This window comes from Podarcis erhardii (assembly GCF_964252035.2).
Source record: "Podarcis erhardii genome assembly, chromosome: 4".
NCBI lineage: Eukaryota > Metazoa > Chordata > Lepidosauria > Squamata > Lacertidae > Podarcis > Podarcis erhardii.
In genome coordinates, this window is record NC_138508.1 from 21,286,694 (window position 1) to 21,309,841 (window position 23,148).

Here is a 23,148-nt window from a genome sequence, read left to right on the forward strand (position 1 = left end):
TTAACTTAAAGACATTTCCCTTTTTTCTTGAAAAGAAGGTTTCCTCTTTTGGCAAAAAGATAAAGTGATTATTCAGGAAAAGCTGATCCACGACCCTACAGGAGAAGTCACACATTCAAGTTAATATGAGGAATGTGGAGGACTAAATTTGAGATTAGAAATCTGAGTTAGTTTTGGATCCCATGAAGAGATTGAGGAGAGCCAGCGCTGGCCATTTGGGCAGAACTCTTTCTGACACCTTCATTATGTAGTTTGTCTTTTGCTGAAAACCCACCTTACCCTGACCCTTTACACATGGGATACGTATTTTAGAATCCACCCTATTCTCACAAATGAAATAATTTTAACTGATTTTCAAATTGTATTTTTAAATACTTGTAATTTGCCCTAAGACCTCATGATGAACCACGATTAACGATAACAATAATAATCATATACCAACAACAACAGTAATAATAAAAATTCACTTTATTACAAAGTAGCATACAACATACATATTCTTTGCTGCAATAATTTATATTAAATATCTATTAATTTATGTAACAAAAGTTATATACTGCTTGATTTTTTCAAAAAACCTATAAACAGTTTACAAGAAGTAAAATGAACGCTGAAATAAAAGACAGAGATAGAAACAGGATTATTTTTTTAAAAAAATAATAATTAAGATCTATCGTAAGCTTAAAACAGTGGGGAATTTCCATTTTAGAAGCTCCTTATTCAAAACGCAGCTTGTTCCGTGGCTCATGCAACCACAGGACAGGCCAACAAACACAATGCCCAGGAGATTCCCTTCTTCTGGGTTGTATCACTCTTTGTCCCGTGTCATTGGCACCCGAACCAGCTGTTGCTCTTCTTGATGCCAATAAATCTTTTGGTTCCGCTGTCAAACTCATATTGCTCTGAGCCAATGAATAAATAGAAATGTCCTGAAAAGAAAAATGAGGGAGAGTGAAAACCGTGGACCTAATGGATGACGGAAGCTCTCAAAACCCTACAAAACACCTCAGTGTAGAATGAGCCTACAGTGGTACCTCGGGTTAAGTACCGTATTTTTCGCTCTATAACACGCACCAGACCATAACACGCACGTAGTTTTTAGAGGAGGAAAACAAGAAAAAAAATATTCTAAACGAAATAATTTTTGTGGTTCATGCTGTGGCCACAGACATGTGATCTGACAGTGAGTTTGGAGTAGCCCAATGCAAAAATCCTGAGGATCCATGTGGATCCATGCTTTGTAACCACGGAGAAGGAAAGGAAGGGGAACCATGGATCCTCTGCTCACGACTGCAGCAGATCCCCCCCCCCCCCGCCACCCGCAGGCATTCGCTGCATAACACGCACAGACATTTCCCCTTACTTTCTAGGAGGAAAAAAGTGAGTGTTATGGTGCAAAAAATACGGTACTTAATTCGTTCCGGAGATCTGTTCTTAACCTGAAACTGTTCTTAACCTGAAGCACCACTGGAGCACGATTTCTGTTCTCATCCTGAAGCAAAGTTCTTAACCCGAGGTACTATTTCTGGGTTAGCGGAGTCTTTAACCTGAAGCGTCTGTAACCTGAGGTACCACTGTACTCACTTTCCCAGTAAGACTTGCTTCCCGATCGCTCTCCTCCACCACAATCCTCCATTCCGACCCAACATCCCCCTGCCAATTTCCTTTTCTCCTTCTTTCCTACGTCAGCCTTCAGCTGTTCTGCATCCTTCTCCAACAATTCCTTCGTACTTCTACAAATCTTGAGTTTCCCCTGAGCTTGAAAATACCTCCCTTTGGGACCATACCCAGCAGCAATATTCTCAGTGGCTTTCTGCTATTGATTATTTCTTCGTCAATGGATACCCACATAAACAGGAAAGTAGCTTCCAATTGTAGGACCAAGAGGATCCAGATCCACTGAGTGGAGTCAGTGCCTGATCAGTCATTTTTCAAAATAATAATAATAATTTTATAATAATTTATTATTTCTACCCCGCCCATCTGGCTGGGTTTCCCCAGCCACTCTGGGTGGCTTCCAACAAAAGATTAAAAATATATTAAAAACTTCCCTAAACAGGGTAGCCTTCAGATGTCTTCTAAAACTCAGATAGTTGTTTATTTCCTTGACATCTGACGGGAGGGCGTTCCACAGGGCGGGCGCCACTACTGAGAAGGCCCTCTGCCTGATTCCCTGTAACTTGGCTTCCCGTAGTGAGGGAACTGCCAGAAGGCCCTTGAAGCTGGACCTCAGTGTCTGGGCTGAATGATGGGGGTGGAGACGCTCCTTCAGGTATACTGGGCCGAGGCCATTTAGAGCTTTAAAAGTCAGCACCGATCCTTTGAATTGTGCTTGGAAACGTACTGCCTCTGGGGAACTTTCAAACTCAGTTGCACTAGCACACATGCCAAGCAAGTACTGTAGTCTTCACAGAGTCCTCTATGACAGCGGTTCTTAACCTGTGCTTAGTGGACCCCAAGGGGGTCCATGGATGGGCTTCAGGGGGTCTGTGAACTGGTCTTAAAAAAGAATGCCCCCCCCTTCCATTCCTTTCCTGTTACTTTGAAAATTATCTTTGTGGGCAAGAAAACAGTCTCAGACAGGAGGTTTTCCCAGGCCGAACGGGAAACTCTAGGGATTGACCCTAGGAACATTGGTACTCAGCTACCAACCTGGCTCTGAGCTAAGACCTGCTTTTTAGATCCTGACATGGACCACGGCCAAGGGAGCGGTCCTGAGATGCTCAGGTCATTGAGCAACTTGCCACATTCGCAGATGTGGTCAAGTCCTCCTATGATCTCACCATCACATGGAAGAAAATACTGTTTAATAGGCTAGCACCATGAAGATGGTCATTTGCTCACCATGGTTCAGAAAAGCAGCATCCACCTTGGAGCCAACCTGATGGAAGTCTGCTGATATCTTTCTTGGGTAACCTTTTTCCATGGACTTCTGGGCTTCATCATATCTAAAGAAATGAATGGGTTGAGAATTCATTGCTCTTTGCACCAGCAGAAACAGCTACATTGAAAACTCCTTATATGTGAACCTACATATGTAAAGTAAAAGGACTTTCCTTCATTGGGGGTTTTTAAACAAAGGTGTCTTGCATGGTTCTGGGATGTGTGGCAAAGCAGCAAGAACCAAAGCAGTGGTACCTCAGGTTAAGTACATAATTCGATCTGAGGTCCGTTCTTAACCTGAAACTGTTTTTAACCTGAAGCACCACTTTAGCTAATGGGGCCTCCTGCTGCTGCCACACCTCCAGAGCACGATTTCTGTTCTCATCCTGAAGCAAAGTTCTTAACCCGAGGAACTATTTCTGGATTAGCGAAGTTTGTAACCTGAAGTGTATGTAACCTGAAGCGTATGTAAGCCGAGGTACCACTGTACATTATTTGCATTTCAGTTGCAAAGGATTTAAAGGAGGGTTAGTCCTCCAGATGTCACTGAGTCTACAGCTCTCAACATCCCTGCCCACTGGCAATTTTTGCTGTGGCTGATGAGTTTTGGAGTCCAATGGCATCTTGAGGACCACCAGTTCCTCATTTCAGAGCTTCTCAATGAACTTTCCGGATTGCTCCACGTGAGCTAGGTAAGTTCCCCTTACCTCCAGTAACTGTTTCCAGAGAAGAAATATGTCTTCTTTGAGTTGCTGTCATGAGCAGCTGCATCAATGCTCTTAACACTTTTGGGGAGGCCCAGGCTGTGAATATTCTTGGGGAAGCCTCTCTGTATAATATTTCCCTTGGTGGCCCAATACTTGTGTCCTGTTAAGCAAAAGACAGACAGAAAGAAAAATGATTGAGAGAGCTTTGCATGAAGATGGAACAAATCTGAATGAGGAAGCCAAGGATTCCTGAATGTTGTGAAGCGCCCTGCGATCTATGGGTATAGGGCAGTATACAATTTTTAATAATAATAATAATAATAATTTCCTTTGTTATAATCTACTAGCCTTTATTGGCTTACACAAGAAAGATCCTGTTTGGAATCATCCTTCCTCTGAATCAAGGCAGGCACCAATACAGGTGGTATTTGTCTACCTTGGTAGAAACTTATTGATTTCCTTAGGCCTTTCCAGGATATTGATACCACTTGACTATAATAATATGTCTCTTTTGGCCTAATGCTGGCTGCTCATCTATTTATTTTGCAAGTTACATATTGAGGTCATATTGTCATAATGTTTCTTTAAAACCTCATGATGGGTATGTCAAAAACAGCATTGATGTGGTTTTAGTAAATAAATAAATAAATGGCTGGGGCGAACCAGTCAGATAGGTGTGGTAGAAACAACAACAACAACAACAACATCTGGGACTGATTTCCTAAGAAACATGAAGTAGTTTCACTAACAGCAGCCCAGAATTTATTTTATCTATATACAGTATTATTGTGTTTCTATCCCACCTTTTCCTTCAAAGAGATTTAAAACCCTGACAGTAATCCTGTAAAATAGGTTAGGACTTCAACTCTAGCCTCCCAAGGTCTTAATACAGCCTTCTAACAGCCACACTTTGTAGCTTAGAATTTGGTAAGTAACATTCTGTAGCCTCTTACACAGCTATTTCTGCTTAATAACATGACACCCTCCACTCAACTCCTTCTTAGCTTCTTTACTTGCCATTCACCAACACTCACAAGGGACCCGGAACATTTACCTTTGAAGAGAAACACTGTGTCATCAGCCTTAACTTCATACGCAGCGTCTATGCCTTTGCTCAAAGTTGGCCAGAAAGCAGAAATAGGAACCTTTTCAACATCTCTTCTCTGGGGATTCTTTCTCCAAAAAAAGCTGGGGGAGACAAAGTGAATGTTTAGAAACACAGAATCATAGAATTGTAGAGTTGGAAGGGATCCCGGGGGTCATCTAGTCTGACCCCTTCCAATGCAGGAACCTCAGTGGTTATTTAGAAATCATTTTTATTTGATTTTACAAATACAAAATTATATATATTTTTTAAAAATCCAAATATATATCCATAAACAGAGATTACTCCGAATTTTGGGACCCCTCCCCCATGGGGTCCCATATTAAACATTTAAAACTGCATATTCTTCCAAACTCTAAGTGATATATCAATCCATACTATCCATGGTAATTGTTACACTACAAGTGAAATAAAAATCCTGCCAATGTTTCCATCTGCTTGCAGTGGTCTCCTAGATAACTTATCATTTCCCCCCATTCTTTCATAAAGTTTTTATCCTCTTGGTTTCTGAGCTTTCCGGTCAGTTACGCCATTTCGGCATAGACTTTTTATGTACGGAACAACAGCCGCCTGGATGCTACTAGCCTGGAGATGGAAAGAAGACAAGGAATGGCAAACCAAGATGACAGGTCAACAATTAAACCTATCTGAAGTAACAGTAAAGTCCAACAAACTGAAAGGGAACATCCAGATATCAGATTCCAGTGCTTTGGGTTGAAATGCAGCTGGAGAGTTTGGGCATGACTTTGAATTAGAAATGAAAGATGTCAGTGCTTTGTAGGTAACTTAACCCTGACCATTAGTTCCAGTCGTGGCCGACTCTGGGGTTGCGGAGCTCATCTCGCTTTATTAGCCGAGGGAGCCGGCGTACAGCTTCCGGGTCATGTGGCCAGCATGACTAAGCCGCTTCTGGCGAACCAGAGCAGTGCATGGAAACGCTGTTTACCTTCCCGCCAGATTTGTACCTATTTATCTACTTGCACTTTGATGTGCTTTTGAACCGCTAGGTTGGCAGGAGCAGGGACCAAGCAATAGGAGCTCACCCCGTTGCGGAGATTTGAACCGCCGACCTTCTGATCGGCAAGTACTAGGCTCTTACTTGTTTTTAAAGAACATGGTTTCCCCTCGGAGAGAGCAAACAGCATCAAAAGCCAGGTGAGGGTCACACAAGTCTGTGGATGGTGCCTCTGTTGCTGGCTCTGGGTTTCCTGACGAACTGTCATCACCATCACCATCACCATCCTCACCACCTTCAGGGGGTCCTTGAAAAGGGGTTAAAGAGAAGAACTGAAGAACAAGCAAGATTTGCAAGATGCAGCTCAGAGCAAGAGGCTTCACTGGATGATGGCCAAACCCGATAATGGATGAAATAACAGGTTGGCTCCGCCAATTCACATCAGGTGGTGAGCTGAACTAGAATCCTAAACTAAGGAAATTCACAGAAGGAGAGTTCCCAATCCCTTCTCTTGCCCAGCCACCAGTGCCCCTGAAAAGCCTCTCTTGAGGTTTAAAGGGCCTTCCTAAAAATAAATAAATGAGAAAGAGCATGTGGGGGGTGCTGGGAGGAAGAGGAGGAATTGTCCTCAGACTCTAAGTTACTTTAAGGAATTTCATGGAAGTCAAGTTTCCTGCCACTGTCTTCCACAGTCTCTCCATACCATATTGTTCAGAAGGCCACTCTCCAGAGTTTCTTTTGCTGGAACAGCAGGCAGGAGAAAGTGATGGGCAATTTCCCTTCTGGGAATGTCCTTAGGCTAAGGGTCCAGGCCAGTGCTCTTGTTGCATGGAATAAATCCACACAATCATCTGGGAGTCTGTACTTACCGTAAAGGGACTGGATGCCTTCAATGTCATCTTGGTGAAGCCTGAAGTTTTGCGGGTCCGTAGCTTGATAAGTTGGAAACATCAGAGCCCCCCAAATGCCAGAATGCCTGAGACCCAGTGAGTGACCAAACTCATGAGCAGCAACAAGGAAAAGGTTGACTCCTAAAAGGAAACAGGAAGATTGTGAGTACTTGTGAAGCTCACCTGGGTATAAGATAGGGAAATATATATCACTTGGGGGACTTTAGGGATTCGGTATTGGCAAATTCCACTAGGGAATGACCCAGTTCAACCTTTTCCAGCTTAATGTGTGGCATAATGTATCTAGCCAGCAGATTTTGTTTTCTAATGTGATGCCTTTCTGCATTTTAAATTGTGTTTTATTGAGAGGTAACATGTTATGCAACGTATATTAAGGGGTAAGGTAAAGGTAAAGGACCCCTGGATGGTCCAGTCAAAGGCGACTATGGGGTTACAGCGCTCATCTCACTTTCAGGCCGAGGGAGCCGGTGTTTGTCCACAGACAGTTTTCCGGATCATGTGGCCAGCAGGACTAAACCGCTACTGGCGCATTCACAAAGATGCATTTAACTGTATATATATTTTGAATTTTTTTTGTAGCTTTAATTTTTTTTTTGAGAAGAATAGAAATATTGGTTGGAACAGCCCCATGAGTGAACAAATGTGTAAGTGACATGGACCAGAATACATTTCTCCATCCTTACAGATTAGGCTTCTGAAGAAAAAGCTCCTTTTCTTCTGAAGAAAAAGCTAAACAACTTAATTTCTTAATTTTGGGTTTAGAAAAATAGGGGTCGTCTTATACATGGGGGCATCTTATACACAGAAAAATACGGTAAGCATTTTTATACCCTAGGATTAGAATGGTATCCGTGTCTCACTACTTTGCAGCATATGTAATGCAGAGTCACACCGAAAGCCATTACAAGCAAGTGTACAGCTGAATATGTTGAGACAAAAGTAAACAAATTACCTGTTAAATCCCGCACCCAGGATTCATCCTCATCGAAATGGGCATTTCCACCGTAAGCAGGTGAAAATGCATGAGCCAATTGCCCACCTGGTCCATCGAACGGGATATAGTCACCATGAGCTTTAAAAATAAATAAATCAAAGAACATGTGGATAAGTCGCCCGGCCAGGAACCTGAGTAAAACTACCTATATCTATTTGCGTGTGGTTTACTTACATCTAGCAGCAAAAGAGATCTCAATATCTGCAGTTTTCCCATAAACCCTGGTGAAGGTCAGGGGAGTCACATCACTCCAAACTTTCCAAGCTCTCTCGATCGCAACATCTACGTCAGCGCGGTCCATGTCTGGCGTGTAATTCAGAACACTGTGAAACACAGAGTTGTAAAGAAAATGGACGTATGAAAGAAATGGCACCACACAGCTTTCGAAGTCTCTGGTGAAAGAGAGACAGCTTTCTACATATCAGCACATCTGACACAAAATCCATGCTCCTTGTATTTCTAGGTGCATCAAAGCGATAAAATGATGAGCAGGCTTTTATGCTTCTTGCAAACTATGAACTACAGTGGTACATTGGTTCTCAAACTTAATCCCTTCCGAAAGTCTGTTCCCAAACCAAAGCGTTCCAAAACCAAGGAGCGCTTTCCTCATAGAAAGTAATGCAAAATGGATTAATCCATTCCAGACTTTTAAAAACAACACCTAAAACAGCAATTTAACATGAATTTTACTATCTAACGAGACCATAAAATGAAAGCAATCAACAATGTCCTGTACTATAAAATAAATAAGATAGTATAGTAGATGATTAAAATTAAAATTATTATTTTTTCATACCTGCACTGATGATAGTCATTGTTTGGATGGGGGGGCTTTTATCTATTTCCACAGTCACACCATCAATCAATCAATCAATCAATCAATCAATAGCTGAACTGGGTTCCACACAGTCACAAAAACAAATTAACCAAAAAAGCTTCAAAAATAAAAAAGCAAATTAAGTAGCAAAAACAAAACCGCCAAACTTTATCCATTCTGGAAGTCCATTTGACTTCCAAAATGTCCGAAAACCAAGGCACAGCTTCTGATTGGTGCAGGTGCCCTGGAAACAATAGCTACAGCCATGTTCGACTTCTGAAAAACGTTTGAAAACCGGAACACTTACTTCCGGGTTTTCTGCATTTGAGAACCAAGGTGTTTGAGTTCCAAGTCATTTGAGAACCAAGGGAGCACTGTAATTAATTGTGCCCCAACTCTTCATTATGCAGGAAGATCAATCATGATGGACTAGACAACTTTGAGGAAAGACCATTACTGTTCTTACTGAGGAATGCCAACATTTCTAGCATCTTCCAATGGCTTCTTCCAATGGCTTCTTCCAATCAATTAAGTGTACTGAAACCTTACCTATATGTCAGTTTTGTTTTCTTCCATGCTGGATCCCCAGGAAAGGTGCTGTATTCTGCTACATCAGGAACCCCACACCTGGGCTTCCTCATTAAAGCCAAAGTGTTTGAATCCAATCTGCCTGTCACTTTCAGCCCAAAGCGTTCCTGCATCAGCCGTATTTTGTCAGCAGGAATATCGTCACTTCCTTTGCTTCTTATGACAGGCGTTGATGCCGAATCAGGATAGTAGTTTTCTATGTATTTCTGATTGGAAGAAAAGATATATTTGATTGCTTATAGAATTATTTTCACATATATTCATTTGCATTTTAGAATTAGCCATTCATACTTTCTGCCTTTGTTCGCAACGAAGAAGGTCATTCACCATTGCACCCATGTTACTGACAAAGGAACTGAAGCTCACAGACATTAACAATGCAATCCTAGGCATGCCTCCTCAGCTGAATGTAAGTTGCTCCAAGGTGTATTTATGTAGGACTGCATGAAGAATTAACCCATCCAGCAGCTCTGAGGAGGAGAGGACTGAATTTACCAGTACATTTCCCCAGGCTATATGCATCACATTCCACTTTGCACAAGGCATTTAGCAACTGTCTACTTTCTTTTGCTAGTCAATCTACCAGCAGAATTCTGTTTCCCCTCTGTGCTACCATCAACCATTACCTTGGCAAAATTCAGGTCCGCTTCTGCAACTTGATCAGCTTCCTGGGTTAAGGGCAAAGCACAAGAAAGTGCTCCATAGAGCGCAATTGCCAGTAGGAAGCTCTTCATTGTCTCTCTCGCTTTTGCGTCCCAGCCTCGGAGCCTTAGAACACTTCGGTCCCTCTGCCAATGGATCTGCCTGTGTGCTCCCAATTGACCTCTATATATACTCCGTGTTTGTTCTATAAAATCAACAGAAGCATGACTCACAACATTATAACATCCGTTGACTAGCCAAACACAGAAAATGCTCCTTTTAGCAGTGTGACACACAGCAGGAGCTGCCAAGTGTGAAAACCCTGATTTGGCAATTACTATGAAGGTGGCTGAGATTCGTCAAGTGGGACTTTTTCACCAAAGGGAGGGGGGATGGTTCTTTTTATAAAGATAAACAAAGTATAAGGACAAGCCCTTCCACGACTCAAATACTATGCTTATTTGTATTATCAATCCTCCCTAGACATTCGGTTGCATTCAACTAAGTCCTACTCAGAATAGACCCACTGAAATTAAGGAATTAGTCAGATCAATAGATCCATCAATAGATCCACTCTGAGTATAACTAGGATTGAATACCACCCATCCATTTGCTATTTAGTATTTGACAGGCTCACATTTGACCGACAGACTGAATTCTTATGATCTATATAAATTAGAAATCATTAGAGCAATTGTATGCAGAACTGAACAAAACATTAATTTGTAAATATAAGATATGCTGAAATAAATAACACAGGCCTTTCCATTGCAGCAGGTTCTGGAATTTTTAGACAATCTTCTTACGAAACAAGAAGAGATGGTTAGAGTAATTTTGACACTGACCCATGGATCTGAAGGCCAAATATGTGGCTTTGTTTACCATTTCCCAGTACAGAACAGCATTTGCCATTTACCACAATAAGACACCTGGTTCAGCTGAAGAAGGCAAGAAACTTTAGGTATGCTTTGTAAATGAGCCAATTCCTCCTTCATTCCCCCCTTTTACCAGTAAGTAACAGAGTAGGTTGGTGGGGAGAGGTCAGGCTAAATCAGTTGCATTATGTGGAAGTTGCAAATATTCGTTTCCCATTGAAATTAATGGACCTCAGCATACATCACAACTCACTTTTCACATGGGTTTCAATGGGACTGAATTCCAACTGACTTGTTGATGTTACAATTATATTCCAGCTTTTCTCCAAAAGAGCTCAAGGTGGCATACATGATTCTGCCCTTCTGCATATTATCCTCACAACAACCTAGGTTAGACTGAGGAACTGTGACTAGCGTTAGAATGCATATACAACACATATAAACGCTTTTTCTTTACCAATCTAGCTGAGTCCCAAGTAAGCTTCACGTGGTGATTTGACTGCTGGTCTAACAGGGACTAGTCCAACAACCTGACTGTGGCACAACACTGTCTCTCTTAGTCTGGAGGCAACCCACTATGCTTTCATGAAAAGAATACTCAGTTGTCTTGAAAGGTATTATAGACAGTCATGACATAGTTTTGGGGCAAATATTTTCTTTGTTTTGGGACTCTATCACTTCACACACACACACTTTAATCTTTGGCATAATTTTATTCACCCATACCATGTCCCCTGTAACTTACTTTTTCTCTAAACTAAAAAGCCACAAATATTTCCTGATAAGAATGCTGCTCCAACCCATTTATCATTTTGGCTGCTTTCCATGAACTCATTCTGTGGAATATGTTATGGTGTACTTTGCCCTCAGACTGTTTCTGGAGAACTTTCATGGAGAGCGAGAGCCTCATGTCCAGCAATCCAGTCACCTGAATGCGCCCATCCCAAGGCTGAAAAGGCTTTGGCAACACCCATGGTTGCACTTTGTAAAGAGTGTCAGGAGAGGATCTGACTAATTCCAGACACAGGCAGTATAGAAACTTCCGACTGGGAGATAAGAACCCAAGAAAGAGCTGAGCTAAACCAGGTCAAACATCTCTCTAGAACAGCATCCTGTTCTCACAGTGGCCAACCAGATGCCTATGGGAAACCGACAAGCAGGACCTGACCATAGCAGCTGTCTGTGATTCCCAGCTAGTCTCCCTACACATGTCCTTCTAAACACCACTGTAGAATGATTGTGTAGCAAAGATGAATCGGTAAAAAGAAAAGTATAAGGACTCGGATCCAGCTAGAACCCCCTTAATGCCAAATTTATGAAGATGAGAAAATGGGGAAGGGCATGTGCTCTGCACATGCTCAGATGAAGACTTAAAAACAAAATACTTCCTGCATTCTAGAGCTGAGCCTTGGGTCAAATTAGGCCCCCTTATGAGGTGTGTCTGTGTGCCTCTGTGTGTGTTTACCTTGTGAAATAATGGAGAACCAATTGGGACAGTCCACTAATGCAACAGCCATTATACTAGCCAGAGTTTTTCTCCTAGTGTAGCAAAACAGCCAAATCCATTGGACAGCTTGGACCAGTGTAAACATCTGTACCGTTTTGTACTCTTCCACTACTTCCTCTTGTGCCACTGCTAGCACAATGAAAGTAGTTTGCACAACAAGGCCAACTCTCTTGCTTTAGGCACTTGCTTGACATTGGACCTCGCCGGTGCTATTTTTCTAGAAAAAGAGTTGCCGGAACTCACCACGAACACCTCCCTTGTTCTCTTATAATGGCAATGGCTCCCACCTGAGAGGTGCCAGAACTGAGTTCCAGCTGAGACAAAGCTCTGGATCTCGCCCTTTGTTTTTGTCTGGAAGGGTACAAGCTGAAGCCTATCAAATGTAATTTACCCCCCCAATAGATAATGTACAATTGGCAAGCCTTTCAAGCAGCAGTCCAAGAGGACACCAGAAGTGCGTGCCCACACTCTACACATCCATTTCGTACATGAAAAGGTCACCTAAAGATGACAACATACTCATGAAGAGGCACACACAAATACACACATAGAGCCTCACAGTTTACAGTCAGCATAGTTGTGGCCGCCTGCAGCATTTCACAGATGGCAGCACGTAAACACAGGCCTCTTCATGCAGGAACTGACTCAGAGGAACCCCTTTCTGACTGCTCAGGAGGCTCGGATAGGGCCAAAAATCCCCTCACGCCTCTTCCTGGCACACCTGTGGTGCCAAGGAGGGAGTCGGCGAGGGAGCAGGTGAGGCAGTTTGCAAGGTGTGGAGGACTGGAAAATGCAGCCTTGACTCTTCCTCACACACACCCCTTCAGAAGCTGGCAATCTTAATCTGCCGGTAGTCATGTAAAGAAAGGGACAGAGAGAGGTACCTTACAAGACAACGGAAATAAGTACTGAAGCACAGTATCTCACCACGTTCAACAGCGCCTTGGAAGATGGGTGCTTCTCCCTGAAATTCCTTAAAGTAACTAAAGAAATTCAAGTCTATTTCTCTCCCCTAAAGACTTGAGGAACAGTTGAAGGAGCTGGGTGTGTTTAGTCTGTAAAAGAGGATGAGAGGAGATACGATAGCCATCATAGGAGCCAACTCCTAGGGGCGAAGGGGTCTTTGCCCCACCAATAAAAAATTGAGGGGGCTGGGGCATTGCCATTCAAATGGTGCACATGTACTGAATCATGTGATTGATTATTTGGGGTGGGACTTACCTGTCCATCCCCCTGCCAATATTTTATTCAAGTTGGCACCCTGATAGCCATCTTCAAATATCTCAAGGGCTGTCATGTGGAAGAGAAAGCAAGCTTGTTTTCTCCTGCTCTGGAGGGTAGGACTCGAACCAGCAGCTTCAAGTTACAAGAAAGGAGATGCCGACTAAACATCAAGAAGAATGTTCTGACAGTAAGAGCCATTCGTCACTGGAAGGGTCTCCCTCAGGAGGTTGTGGGCTCTCCTTCCTTGAAGCTTTTTAAGCAGAGGTTGGATGGCCATCTGTCATGGATGCTCTAGCTACTCTAGAATTCTACAATTATATGGTTCTATAATTCTGTAACTCTACAATTCTACAATTATATGGTTCTATAATTCTATAACTTTTAACTGTGTGGGAACACTTTTTTCAGACCAACTCTGGCCCCCTTTCAGGGTCTGGGCTCCAAAGAAGCAGGCACCAAGCCCTTGCGTTTAGGCTAAACTCTGCCCTCTACCCAGCAGAGAGTTGGTGCCTCTGCCCTTTTCACAGCTGTTGGTGTCCAGCCCTGCCAGGTTTGTGGGAAATGGGGACCTTTCTCACAAAGCCTGTTCTCCTTCATGGAGAGCACGTGTTGCGGTGGGGTCTAACAAGACACCTCACTGTTGCTGGGCAGGAAAAAAAGTAGTTGGCCACCTTTGCAATTGAACTCCTCTTGTCGTTGCGGAGAATTTCATAGAATCATAGAGTTGGAAGAGACCACAAGGGCCATCGAGTCCAACCCCCTGCCAAGCAGGAAACACCATCAGAGCACTTCTGACATATGGTTGTCGATGTTGCCATTTTCTGACTGACAGCCAAGAAGGCTTTTATTTCCTGTGCGCAGCGTTGAGCTTCTTCTTTTCGCTGGGCGCATCAGATCACCCGCCCACCCTCCCTATATTTAGGGTTGTTCGCTTTGACCTTGCTATGCCTGTCATGGGGTCATCTGCTTTTGGGGCAGGAGCCCAGTAGGAATTTTGTCCATTTGGCTGATTGGCTGGTGCCATTTGGTTTTTGCCTACTGCGTAGCAAATTGTCACAACTTGTAAGGCTGCGGTTAGGCATTGGTTTTATGAATTGGTTGGTGGAGGGGCATGGATTGGCTGTGCCTGCCCCTCCAATGCTGCTGCTGCAAGGGTTTTCCATTAAAGGAATCCAGGGGCTCACCATGCTTTTGTCGGAACCCCTGTCAAGGGGCTAGGGCCACGCAAGAGCCCCTGGGAGCATTTGGGGAGAGGTGAGGGCATGGTACCCAGCTCCATCTTTCTCCCCAAAATGTTTTCCCTTTTTGACTTTCGTGGACATGCGAATGTCAGTCTGTCCCTGGGCGGGGTCAGATAGTCACAACCAATGCCTAAGCAACCACTCACATTTTTTGTATTTTAATCAAGTTGTGGCCAAAATTATGCCAAAAGCCTTAAACAAAAATTCTGAGTGAATTGTGTTTTATTGGGGTGGCTTGGGGATCTTGACACACAACAGGATCTAAATGCAACACCAGCCTCCTGCAGTTTCCAGCAACTGGTATTTAGAATCATATTGCTTCTAGCATTGGAGATAGAATATAGGCCACTGTGGCTCATGGCTATTGATAGCTTTCACATCCACGGATTTTCTAATCTTCTTTTAAAGCCCTCCAAACTGTTGGCCGTCAGCACTACCCCTTGTTTATGCACTGTTCAAAAAAGTACTTTCTCTTGCCAGCCCTAGGTCTTTCAACATTCAGCTTCACCAGCTCTGAGCTGGATGGCAACTCTATTTCATAGAGTTGGAAGAGACCACAAGAGTCATGTAGTTCAGCTCTCCCTTCAATGGATGCAGGAATCTTTTCATCCAATTTGGGGTTGAACCCACGACCCTAAGATGAAGTCTCATGCTCTACCAGCTGAGAAAAGGGAAAATATTTTCTGTAGGACCCAGGTGAAGGAGACATGATTGCTGCAGGATAAAAAATCCAGACAATTTAGTAATCGACAGAATTTTAGAGATCCAGTGAGCCGTTATTAATGAGAACCGATCTTTGTCATCAGCATCTGAGTAACATGTCAAGAGAAGGGTTGCCAGACAGGGTATTTTCTGCCAAAATCTTTTCCAAAGAAGACATCTGATCTATGATGCTGGGTTTGGGAAATGCCAGAAAAGGCTCGGAAACATTCATTCATTAAAATAATTCCATGCTTGGAAATACCCATGTGCCTCAGGTATCGTGGTGTGTTTTGTTTGGTTCCATTAATTCGTTAATTCAATTCAACTCATGCTCAAATTTTGGTCACAGTGCCCAAGGTGGATTAGCAGATAACAATAGCTGATTTAAACCAAATATCCAAAGCTTTGAAACATCTCCATCATCATCATATTTACATGCATCAACAGGTAACATCTGCGTAAGTATTAGATTAAATTGAAGAAATATTGGCCAGTTTAGGCAAGTGCCAGGAGAGAGAGGTATTGTGCTGGTCCCAGGGGGGATGAGGTACTATTACCGTAGGCCAAGATCAACAGGGAGCCGGACGGGGTAGCAGGAACGATGGTAGGGCAGAAGCAGGAAGCCAGGCGAGGAACCGGAACACTGGTAGGGTAGAAGCAGGAGTCCAGGCGGGGAACAGGAACACTGGTAAGGCAGAAGCAGGAGTCCAGGCGGGGAACAGGAACACTGGTAAGGCAGAAGCAGGAGTCCAGGCGGGGAACAGGAACACTGGTAAGGCAGAAGCAGGAAGCCGGGCGAGGAACAGGCACACTGGGAGTGCCGAACAAGGACTGGGTAAAGCAGATACTTCACAACGACGTTGCTCCCGCGACCTGGGACCGGGCTGCCTGACCTTTATCTTCTTCTAAGGCCGGGGGCGGTCCCGGCCCCCAGAAGCCCCGCCTCTCTTGGCCTTAAGGCGAGCACTCCTCCTGGGAGACACCAGTTCCCTTCGCCTCTCTGCCCTAAGCCTCTGCAGATCAGGAGAGGCCGAAGGGTTACTGGGCCCCGGGGGAGGCTCACCTGTAGCCACTGAGTCTTCCAGCACCTCTGGGGCCTGAATGATTTCACCTGGTGCCTGCTCTTGAGTTTCCTCAGCAACTAGGCCTTGCCCCAGTTCAGCCGGCCCTGGAGGCGGGGACTCCTGCGCCGGCTGGGATTCCTCCGGATCACTCTCAGACTCGGAATCCCAGGCCATCACACCATCCCCCCTCCCAGGCCCCCCCCCCTCACTTGAGGGCCCGGACCCGGCTTGCTGGGATACGCTGCATGAAACTCCCGGATGCAGGCAGGTGCGTGGACGTTGACCGCTGGTTCCCAGGAACGGTCCTCTGGCCCATACCCCTTCCAGTCAATGAGATACTGCAGCCTTCCCCTGCGGTATCGGGAGTCCAGAATGCGTTCCACCTCGTACTCAGGCTCTCCCTGCACCAAGACTGGCTGCGGTCGGGGACGGTCCGGGTGGAACTCGTCGGGTGGGGCCACCGGACTCAGAAGGGACCTGTGGAATACCGGGTGAACCTTCAGGTTTGCTGGCAACCGGAGACGGAATGCCACAGGCGAGACCTGGTCCACGATAGGGAACGGGCCGGTGAACCGGGCGTCCAGCTTCCGCGAAGGTCGAGAAGGGTGGAGGTGGCGAGTGGAAAGCCATACCAAGTCACCGACGTGAAGTTCCGGCCCCACCTGGCGGTGGCGGTCGGCCTGGACCTTGTACGCCTCCTTGGCCTGGTGCAGCTGCTCCATCAACAGCTGTTGCTGGGACTGGAGCTCCTGAAGCCACTCTGTCACCGCAGGGACCGTAGATGCCGGCAGCACATCCGGAAACAACCGTGGATGAAGGCCATAACTGGCTTGGAACGGGGTCTGCTGGGTGGACGCATTCACCGCGTTGTTATAAGCGAACTCCGCCAATGCTAGGTGGTCGACCCAGTCGTCCTGCTGGTAGCTGCAGTAACACCGGAGGTACTGTTCCAGTACCGCGTTCGCCCGTTCCGTCTGGCCATCAGTCTGTGGGTGGTAAGCAGATGAGAGACAGACCTCTGTTCCGAGGGCCTGGTGCAAAGCACGCCAAAACCGGGACGTGAACTGAACGCCGTGGTCGGATACTACACGCTCAGGTAGGCCATGCAGGCGGAAGACATGCTGAAGGTACAGCTGCGCGGTTTCCTTAGCTGAGGGTATGGATGGGCAGGGGGCACAGTGCACCATCTTCGTGAAGTGGTCGGAGAAAACTAGAAGGCAGGTGCAGCCACGAGACGGGGGTAACTCCACTACAAAGTCTAGAGAAACTGTGTGCCAAGGACGTGGTGGAACCGGCAACGGCTGAAGGAGGCCGGGGGGTCGCCCGGTAGGCCCCTTGGCCCGCCTGCAGACGTCACAACCAGCGACGTAGCGAGCCACGTCAGCCTTTAAACGGGGCCACCAAAACTCACGGCTTACCAGATGGGTGGTCCGATACCGCCCAAAGTGCCCCGCCGCTGGAGCGTCATGGGTCATCCGGAGAACCTCAGCCCGCAGCGGCCCTGGTGGGATGTACAGGCGCCCGTAGTGCAGCAGAAGACCCTGATGCGAGACCAGCCCTGGATACTGAGGGCATGATCCTTCGGCCAGTTCCCGGAGTCGTTCCTGGGCCCAAGCGTCGACCCGCTGCTGTTCCCGCACCCGAGCCTGCAGTGGCTCGACCTCCTGGGTGGCCAGGAACGCAGCTGGTGGTAGGATCGTGGTGGGTGCTGCTTGCTGAACCGTGTCTGCGTTGTCTTCAGGTTTCCGGGACAGGGCATCCGCCTTCTGGTTTTGGGAGCTAGGGATGTAGCGGATCCGGAACTGGAACCGGGAAAAGAACAACGCCCACCGGATCTGCCTTTGGTTCAGCTTGCGGGTGGTCTGGAGGTATTCCAGGTTCCGGTGGTCGGTTCTCACCTCCACCGGGTGTCTTGCTCCTTCAAGATGGTGGCGCCAAACCTCAAAGGCCACCTTGATGGCCAGCAGTTCCCGCTCCCACACGGTATAGTTACGCTCCGCTGGAAGGAGCTGGCGGGAATAGAAGGCGCAGGGTAAGAGTGGCGCTTCCGGTCCGTGCTGCTGAGACAAGACGGCACCGAGAGCCGTACTGGAGGCGTCAGTCTCTACCACAAAGGGTCGAGAAGGATCCGGATGTTGCAAGATTGGCGCTCTCTGGAAACAGGCCTTCAACCCTTGAAATGCCTCCTCCGCCTCCTTGTCCCAGGAAAACGGCGTCTTGGGGCGCAGAAGCCGGGTCAACGGGGTGGTGCGGTGAGCATAATCCGCAATGAAGGTCCGGTAATAGTTGGCGAACCCCAGGAAACGCTGTAGGTCCTTGCGGTTCCGAGGTGCCGCCCATTCTCGAACCGCTGCCACCTTCCCAGGATCCATTTGCACCCCACCTGGTGAGAGTCGATGACCCAGGAAGTCCACTGACTGCTGATGGAACTCGCACTTGCTGAGCTTTGCATACAGACGATGCTCGCGCAAGCGCTGCAGCACGGTCCGGACATGGCCCTCGTGGCACGCCGGGTCACGGGAGTAAACCAGAATGTCATCCAAGTACACCACCACGTACTTGTCTAGCAAGTCCTGGAACACGTGGTTGATGTACCGTTGGAACACAGCAGGCGCGTTGCACAAACCAAAGGGCATAACCAGGTATTCAAACTGTCCGTACCGGGTCCCGAATGCTGTCTTCCACTCATCCCCGGCGCGGATCCGAATCAAATTGTAGGCTCCCCGGAGGTCTAGCTTGGTGAACACCTGCGCCCCTTGCACCCGCTCCAGTAACTCCGAAATAAGGGGCAAGGGGTACCAGTCCGGGATGGTAATTTTGTTCAGGGCCCGGTAATCATGGCAAAGGCGGAGCTCCCCACATTTCTTTTTAACAAAGAGCACTGGTGCAGCAGTGGGCGAGGTAGAGGGTCTAATGAACCCACGCTCCAGGTTCTTGCGCAAGAAGTCCTGCAAAGCCTCGCGCTCTGGCTCTGTTAACGAGTATAAGCGACTCACCGGTAGAGGCGCTCCGGGCTGGAGGTCTATGCCGCAGTCAAAGGACCGATGCGGCGGCAGCTGGTCTGCCCCCCGTTCCTCGAACACGTCGTGATAGTCCCGGTACTCAGCGGGGAGCGTCGCAGCCGCCTCCTCAGTGGGCGCAGCTGCTAGCATCTCAGTCTCAGCAGGAGAATTGGGGTCTGGGAAGTGTACAGTCCGTTTGACCCAGTCAATCTGCACATTGTGAGCCTCTAGCCAGTCCATCCCAAGCACCAGGGGGAACCGGGGCATGGAAGCAATATCCAGAGTTCGTATCTCACGGTGCTGCTGGAGGCACAGGACCAGGGGCTGGGTCTCTTGAGTGACGGCGCCCGAACGTAGTGGCCGTCCGTCGATTGCCTCCACCTGTACCGGTTCTGGCTTGTTCCGAAGTGGCACCCGATGCTGGGCAGCAAAAGCAGCGTCCATATAAGAGCGGGTTGCCCCTGAATCCACCAGAGCATGGGTAAGAATCCATGGCCCTCCTGGAGGGTATAGATGTACCGGAACCATAAGGTGTTGTAATTCAATTGGTGCGGCCCCATTCTGTGCTGTTTGGGACCCCCGGTAGCTAGGGCCATCAGCTACTGGGGTTGGCGGTTTCCCTGCGGCTGGCATTTCTCTGGACAAGACCGAGCGAAGTGTCCACTTCCGCCACAGTAAAGACAGAGATTTCCCTCCCGACGCCGCGCCTTCTCTGCAGGGGAAAGGCGTGGCCGCACTGCCCCGAGCTGCATAGGCTCCTCCGTTAAATCAGTTGTGACCGTGGGGCTGCTGGAAAAAGCTGGTGCCGTGAACTGGAAGTGTCGGCGACCCCGGGCCTGACGACGATCCTCCAACCGATCGTCTATTTGTAGACACCGTTGAATGAGAGTGTCTAGCGTGGTGGGGCGTTCCATTGTGGCCAACTGGTCCAGTACCTCGTCTGAAAGCCCCTCGAGATACTGGTCCCGCAGTGCCGAATCATTCCAGGTCAAGTCCTGTGCCAGCAGCCGAAACTCCGTGGTATATGCGGCCACCGTGGACTTGCCCTGTTTCAAACGCCGAATCGCCCGGTTGGCTTGACTCCCTTTCTGGGGATTGCCGAACGCGGCCTCCAAATGATCGCAAAACCCCGTATAGTCTGCCAGCAAGGGGGAGTCTTGCCTGAGTAGCGGCAACGCCCACTTGGCCGCCTGGTCCTTTAACAAACTAATCAAAAAGTGCACCTTGGTGCGGTCGTCAGGAAAGTTCCGGGATCGCCCCTGAATATACAGCTTGGCCTGGGCCAGGAACATGGGAAAGCTGGCCGGGGCTCCATCAAATTTCTCAGGCAAAGCTACTGGGTACTTGCCAGGAGCCGGGGCGTCGGCCCCAGGAGCCGGTAGGGCCTCCAAGCGTTGCTGAAGTGCCACAACCGCGTCACTGAGCTGCTGCACGGTGTGAGTCAAGGTCTGGTTCCTCTGGGCTAAATCCACCAGTGCAGCCGCCTGGTCAGCCATGGCCTCTGGCTCTTCCCGAACGCACCCCTACGAAGGGGGAGTGCGGGTATGGCGGGAGCAAACTGTGCTGGTCCCAGGGGGGATGAGGTACTATTACCGTAGGCCAAGATCAACAGGGAGCCGGACGGGGTAGCAGGAACGATGGTAGGGCAGAAGCAGGAAGCCAGGCGAGGAACCGGAACACTGGTAGGGTAGAAGCAGGAGTCCAGGCGGGGAACAGGAACACTGGTAAGGCAGAAGCAGGAGTCCAGGCGGGGAACAGGAACACTGGTAAGGCAGAAGCAGGAGTCCAGGCGGGGAACAGGAACACTGGTAAGGCAGAAGCAGGAAGCCGGGCGAGGAACAGGCACACTGGGAGTGCCGAACAAGGACTGGGTAAAGCAGATACTTCACAACGACGTTGCTCCCGCGACCTGGGACCGGGCTGCCTGACCTTTATCTTCTTCTAAGGCCGGGGGCGGTCCCGGCCCCCAGAAGTCCCGCCTCTCTTGGCCTTAAGGCGAGCACTCCTCCTGGGAGACACCAGTTCCCTTCGCCTCTCTGCCCTAAGCCTCTGCAGATCAGGAGAGGCCGAAGGGTTACTGGGCCCCGGGGGAGGCTCACCTGTAGCCACTGAGTCTTCCAGCACCTCTGGGGCCTGAATGATTTCACCTGGTGCCTGCTCTTGAGTTTCCTCAGCAACTAGGCCTTGCCCCAGTTCAGCCGGCCCTGGAGGCGGGGACTCCTGCGCCGGCTGGGATTCCTCCGGATCACTCTCAGACTCGGAATCCCAGGCCATCACAGGTATGGATGCTGGGAAGCAGTAAGCCCCAGAGAGAAAGGGCAGCAAAATTGAAAAGATGGGGTTTGGGCAGGTGTGAAACTTAGAATATATCCTCCAACATGCCGAAGGGAAAAATCAGGACGCCATCTTTTGGGACAACATTTTTCCATTTTTTCTTCACGAGGTAACAGCAGCCATTTGGGGTGCCATAGTCTCATGTAATTTCACACCCTAATTCCCCTCACCCTCAAAAAGTGAGAGTTTTGTGGCACGGTGCCTTAAAATGCACATTTTGGGATGTTGTGCAAGATTGCAGCCCTGAAAAATCACTTTTCCCGGGGGAGGGGGGTGTCATGGTGCGAAATCACAAGAGATTGAGGCACCCAAAATGGCCACTGTGCTCTCACGAGAAAAAACAGGATGTGCTGGTTTTTCCAGGACAGTTGAATAAGTAACTATGATAGGTTTAGTGACGAGAAATGTATTGGCACAGTGAAGATGATAAGAAGGCCAGTCAAGAGAAAGAAGAGAAGGTTGATTAGAGCAGAGTGGGGAGATTTACAATGAAATTCCAACTATGCCTAGAAGGAACTAAGTGGGGCTTATACCTGGCTAAGCTGGCTTAAGAGGTGCACTCCATTCAAACCAGAACCCCATATAATAAATTATATATATTGTCAGGGACCAGGCAGAGGAGGAATGGTGGAGACGGCCTCCCCATCCTGACCCTACCAGGGAGGAGGAAGAGGAAGACAGTGCAGAGTTACATCAGGGTTTTGAGGGAGGTCACAGATCAGAGGCAGATGAGGGGGAAAGTTGGGAAATAATTGGAGAAGAGGAGGCAGGACTAGAACAGCAGCTGACTGACATAGTGTCTTTAGAAAGCATTCCAGACCCTTCATCTCCCAGAACCTGGCAAGCCTGAAAAGTAGGAGAGCAAAGAACTCAAAGGCAGAGGGCATATAGCAGCAACCATAGGAGAGACGCTGAGATTGGCGAATGAGGAAGTGGGAGAGACGGGCGGCTGGAGAGTCACTCGGAACAACGCCATTGTCCAAGAGGCTGGGTTCTATAGCTTCTCTCTGTAATTATTGGATAAAAAAGGGTGGTAAGAAACTTTTTCTTGTCTTTATACTTTTCTGGGCAACCAGCCGGGACAGCATCCTGACATATAGAGAGAGAGAGAGAGAGAGAGAGAGAGAGAGCGTGCTTAAATGTGAAAAAAATCAATCAGACAAGCATTAAATTATAAACATCCATAATTAGAAAGCACAATAAAACTTTCCCATTAAAATCTTAAAATATAAAGCTCTAGAAGTAAAAGATGCAATAAAACAATCCCATTAAAACAACAAAGCAATTAAAAGAGGAGACTCAACTTGAGTGATTAAGGGAATACATGTGCATTTAAGGTGTGGCCTTAAAAGCTGGCAGAATACCAGCACAGACGGCTTATCTCATATTCCAGTTGGGAGTGAATTCCATAGCACCAGTGCCACCAGTTTAAAAAAAAGAAAAAAGGGGGAGAGGCTTTATAAGACACACACAGAGAAAGAGATCTACTAGATAACAATAAGAAGGTAATGTCAAAAATGTATAAAATGGTGTGACAAACAAAAGTCAACAATGATACATTGGGCAATGGATCTAGGACACTATATAGAATTGTCAG

The 23,148-nt window shown here is 47.3% G+C and overlaps 1 protein-coding gene across 1 annotated transcript in view; it reads right to left on the reverse strand.

The window, feature by feature from the left end:
• LOC309340623 (uncharacterized protein) overlaps nt 1–9,939 on the reverse strand; it is a 28,223-nt gene extending 18,284 nt beyond the window's left edge. Inside the window, exons 1-10 of the mRNA XM_081859507.1 lie at nt 9,587–9,939; nt 8,922–9,166; nt 7,730–7,878; nt 7,514–7,633; nt 6,520–6,681; nt 5,795–5,957; nt 4,645–4,778; nt 3,591–3,750; nt 2,845–2,948; nt 829–929 (exon numbers count right to left, since the gene is read on the reverse strand). Of these exons, the coding sequence (XP_081715633.1) occupies nt 829–929; nt 2,845–2,948; nt 3,591–3,750; nt 4,645–4,778; nt 5,795–5,957; nt 6,520–6,681; nt 7,514–7,633; nt 7,730–7,878; nt 8,922–9,166; nt 9,587–9,694 (1,446 nt within the window). The 5' untranslated portion in view covers nt 9,695–9,939. The remainder of the gene's footprint in view (nt 1–828; nt 930–2,844; nt 2,949–3,590; nt 3,751–4,644; nt 4,779–5,794; nt 5,958–6,519; nt 6,682–7,513; nt 7,634–7,729; nt 7,879–8,921; nt 9,167–9,586) is intronic.
• Nucleotides 9,940–23,148: the final 13,209 nt, after the last annotated feature.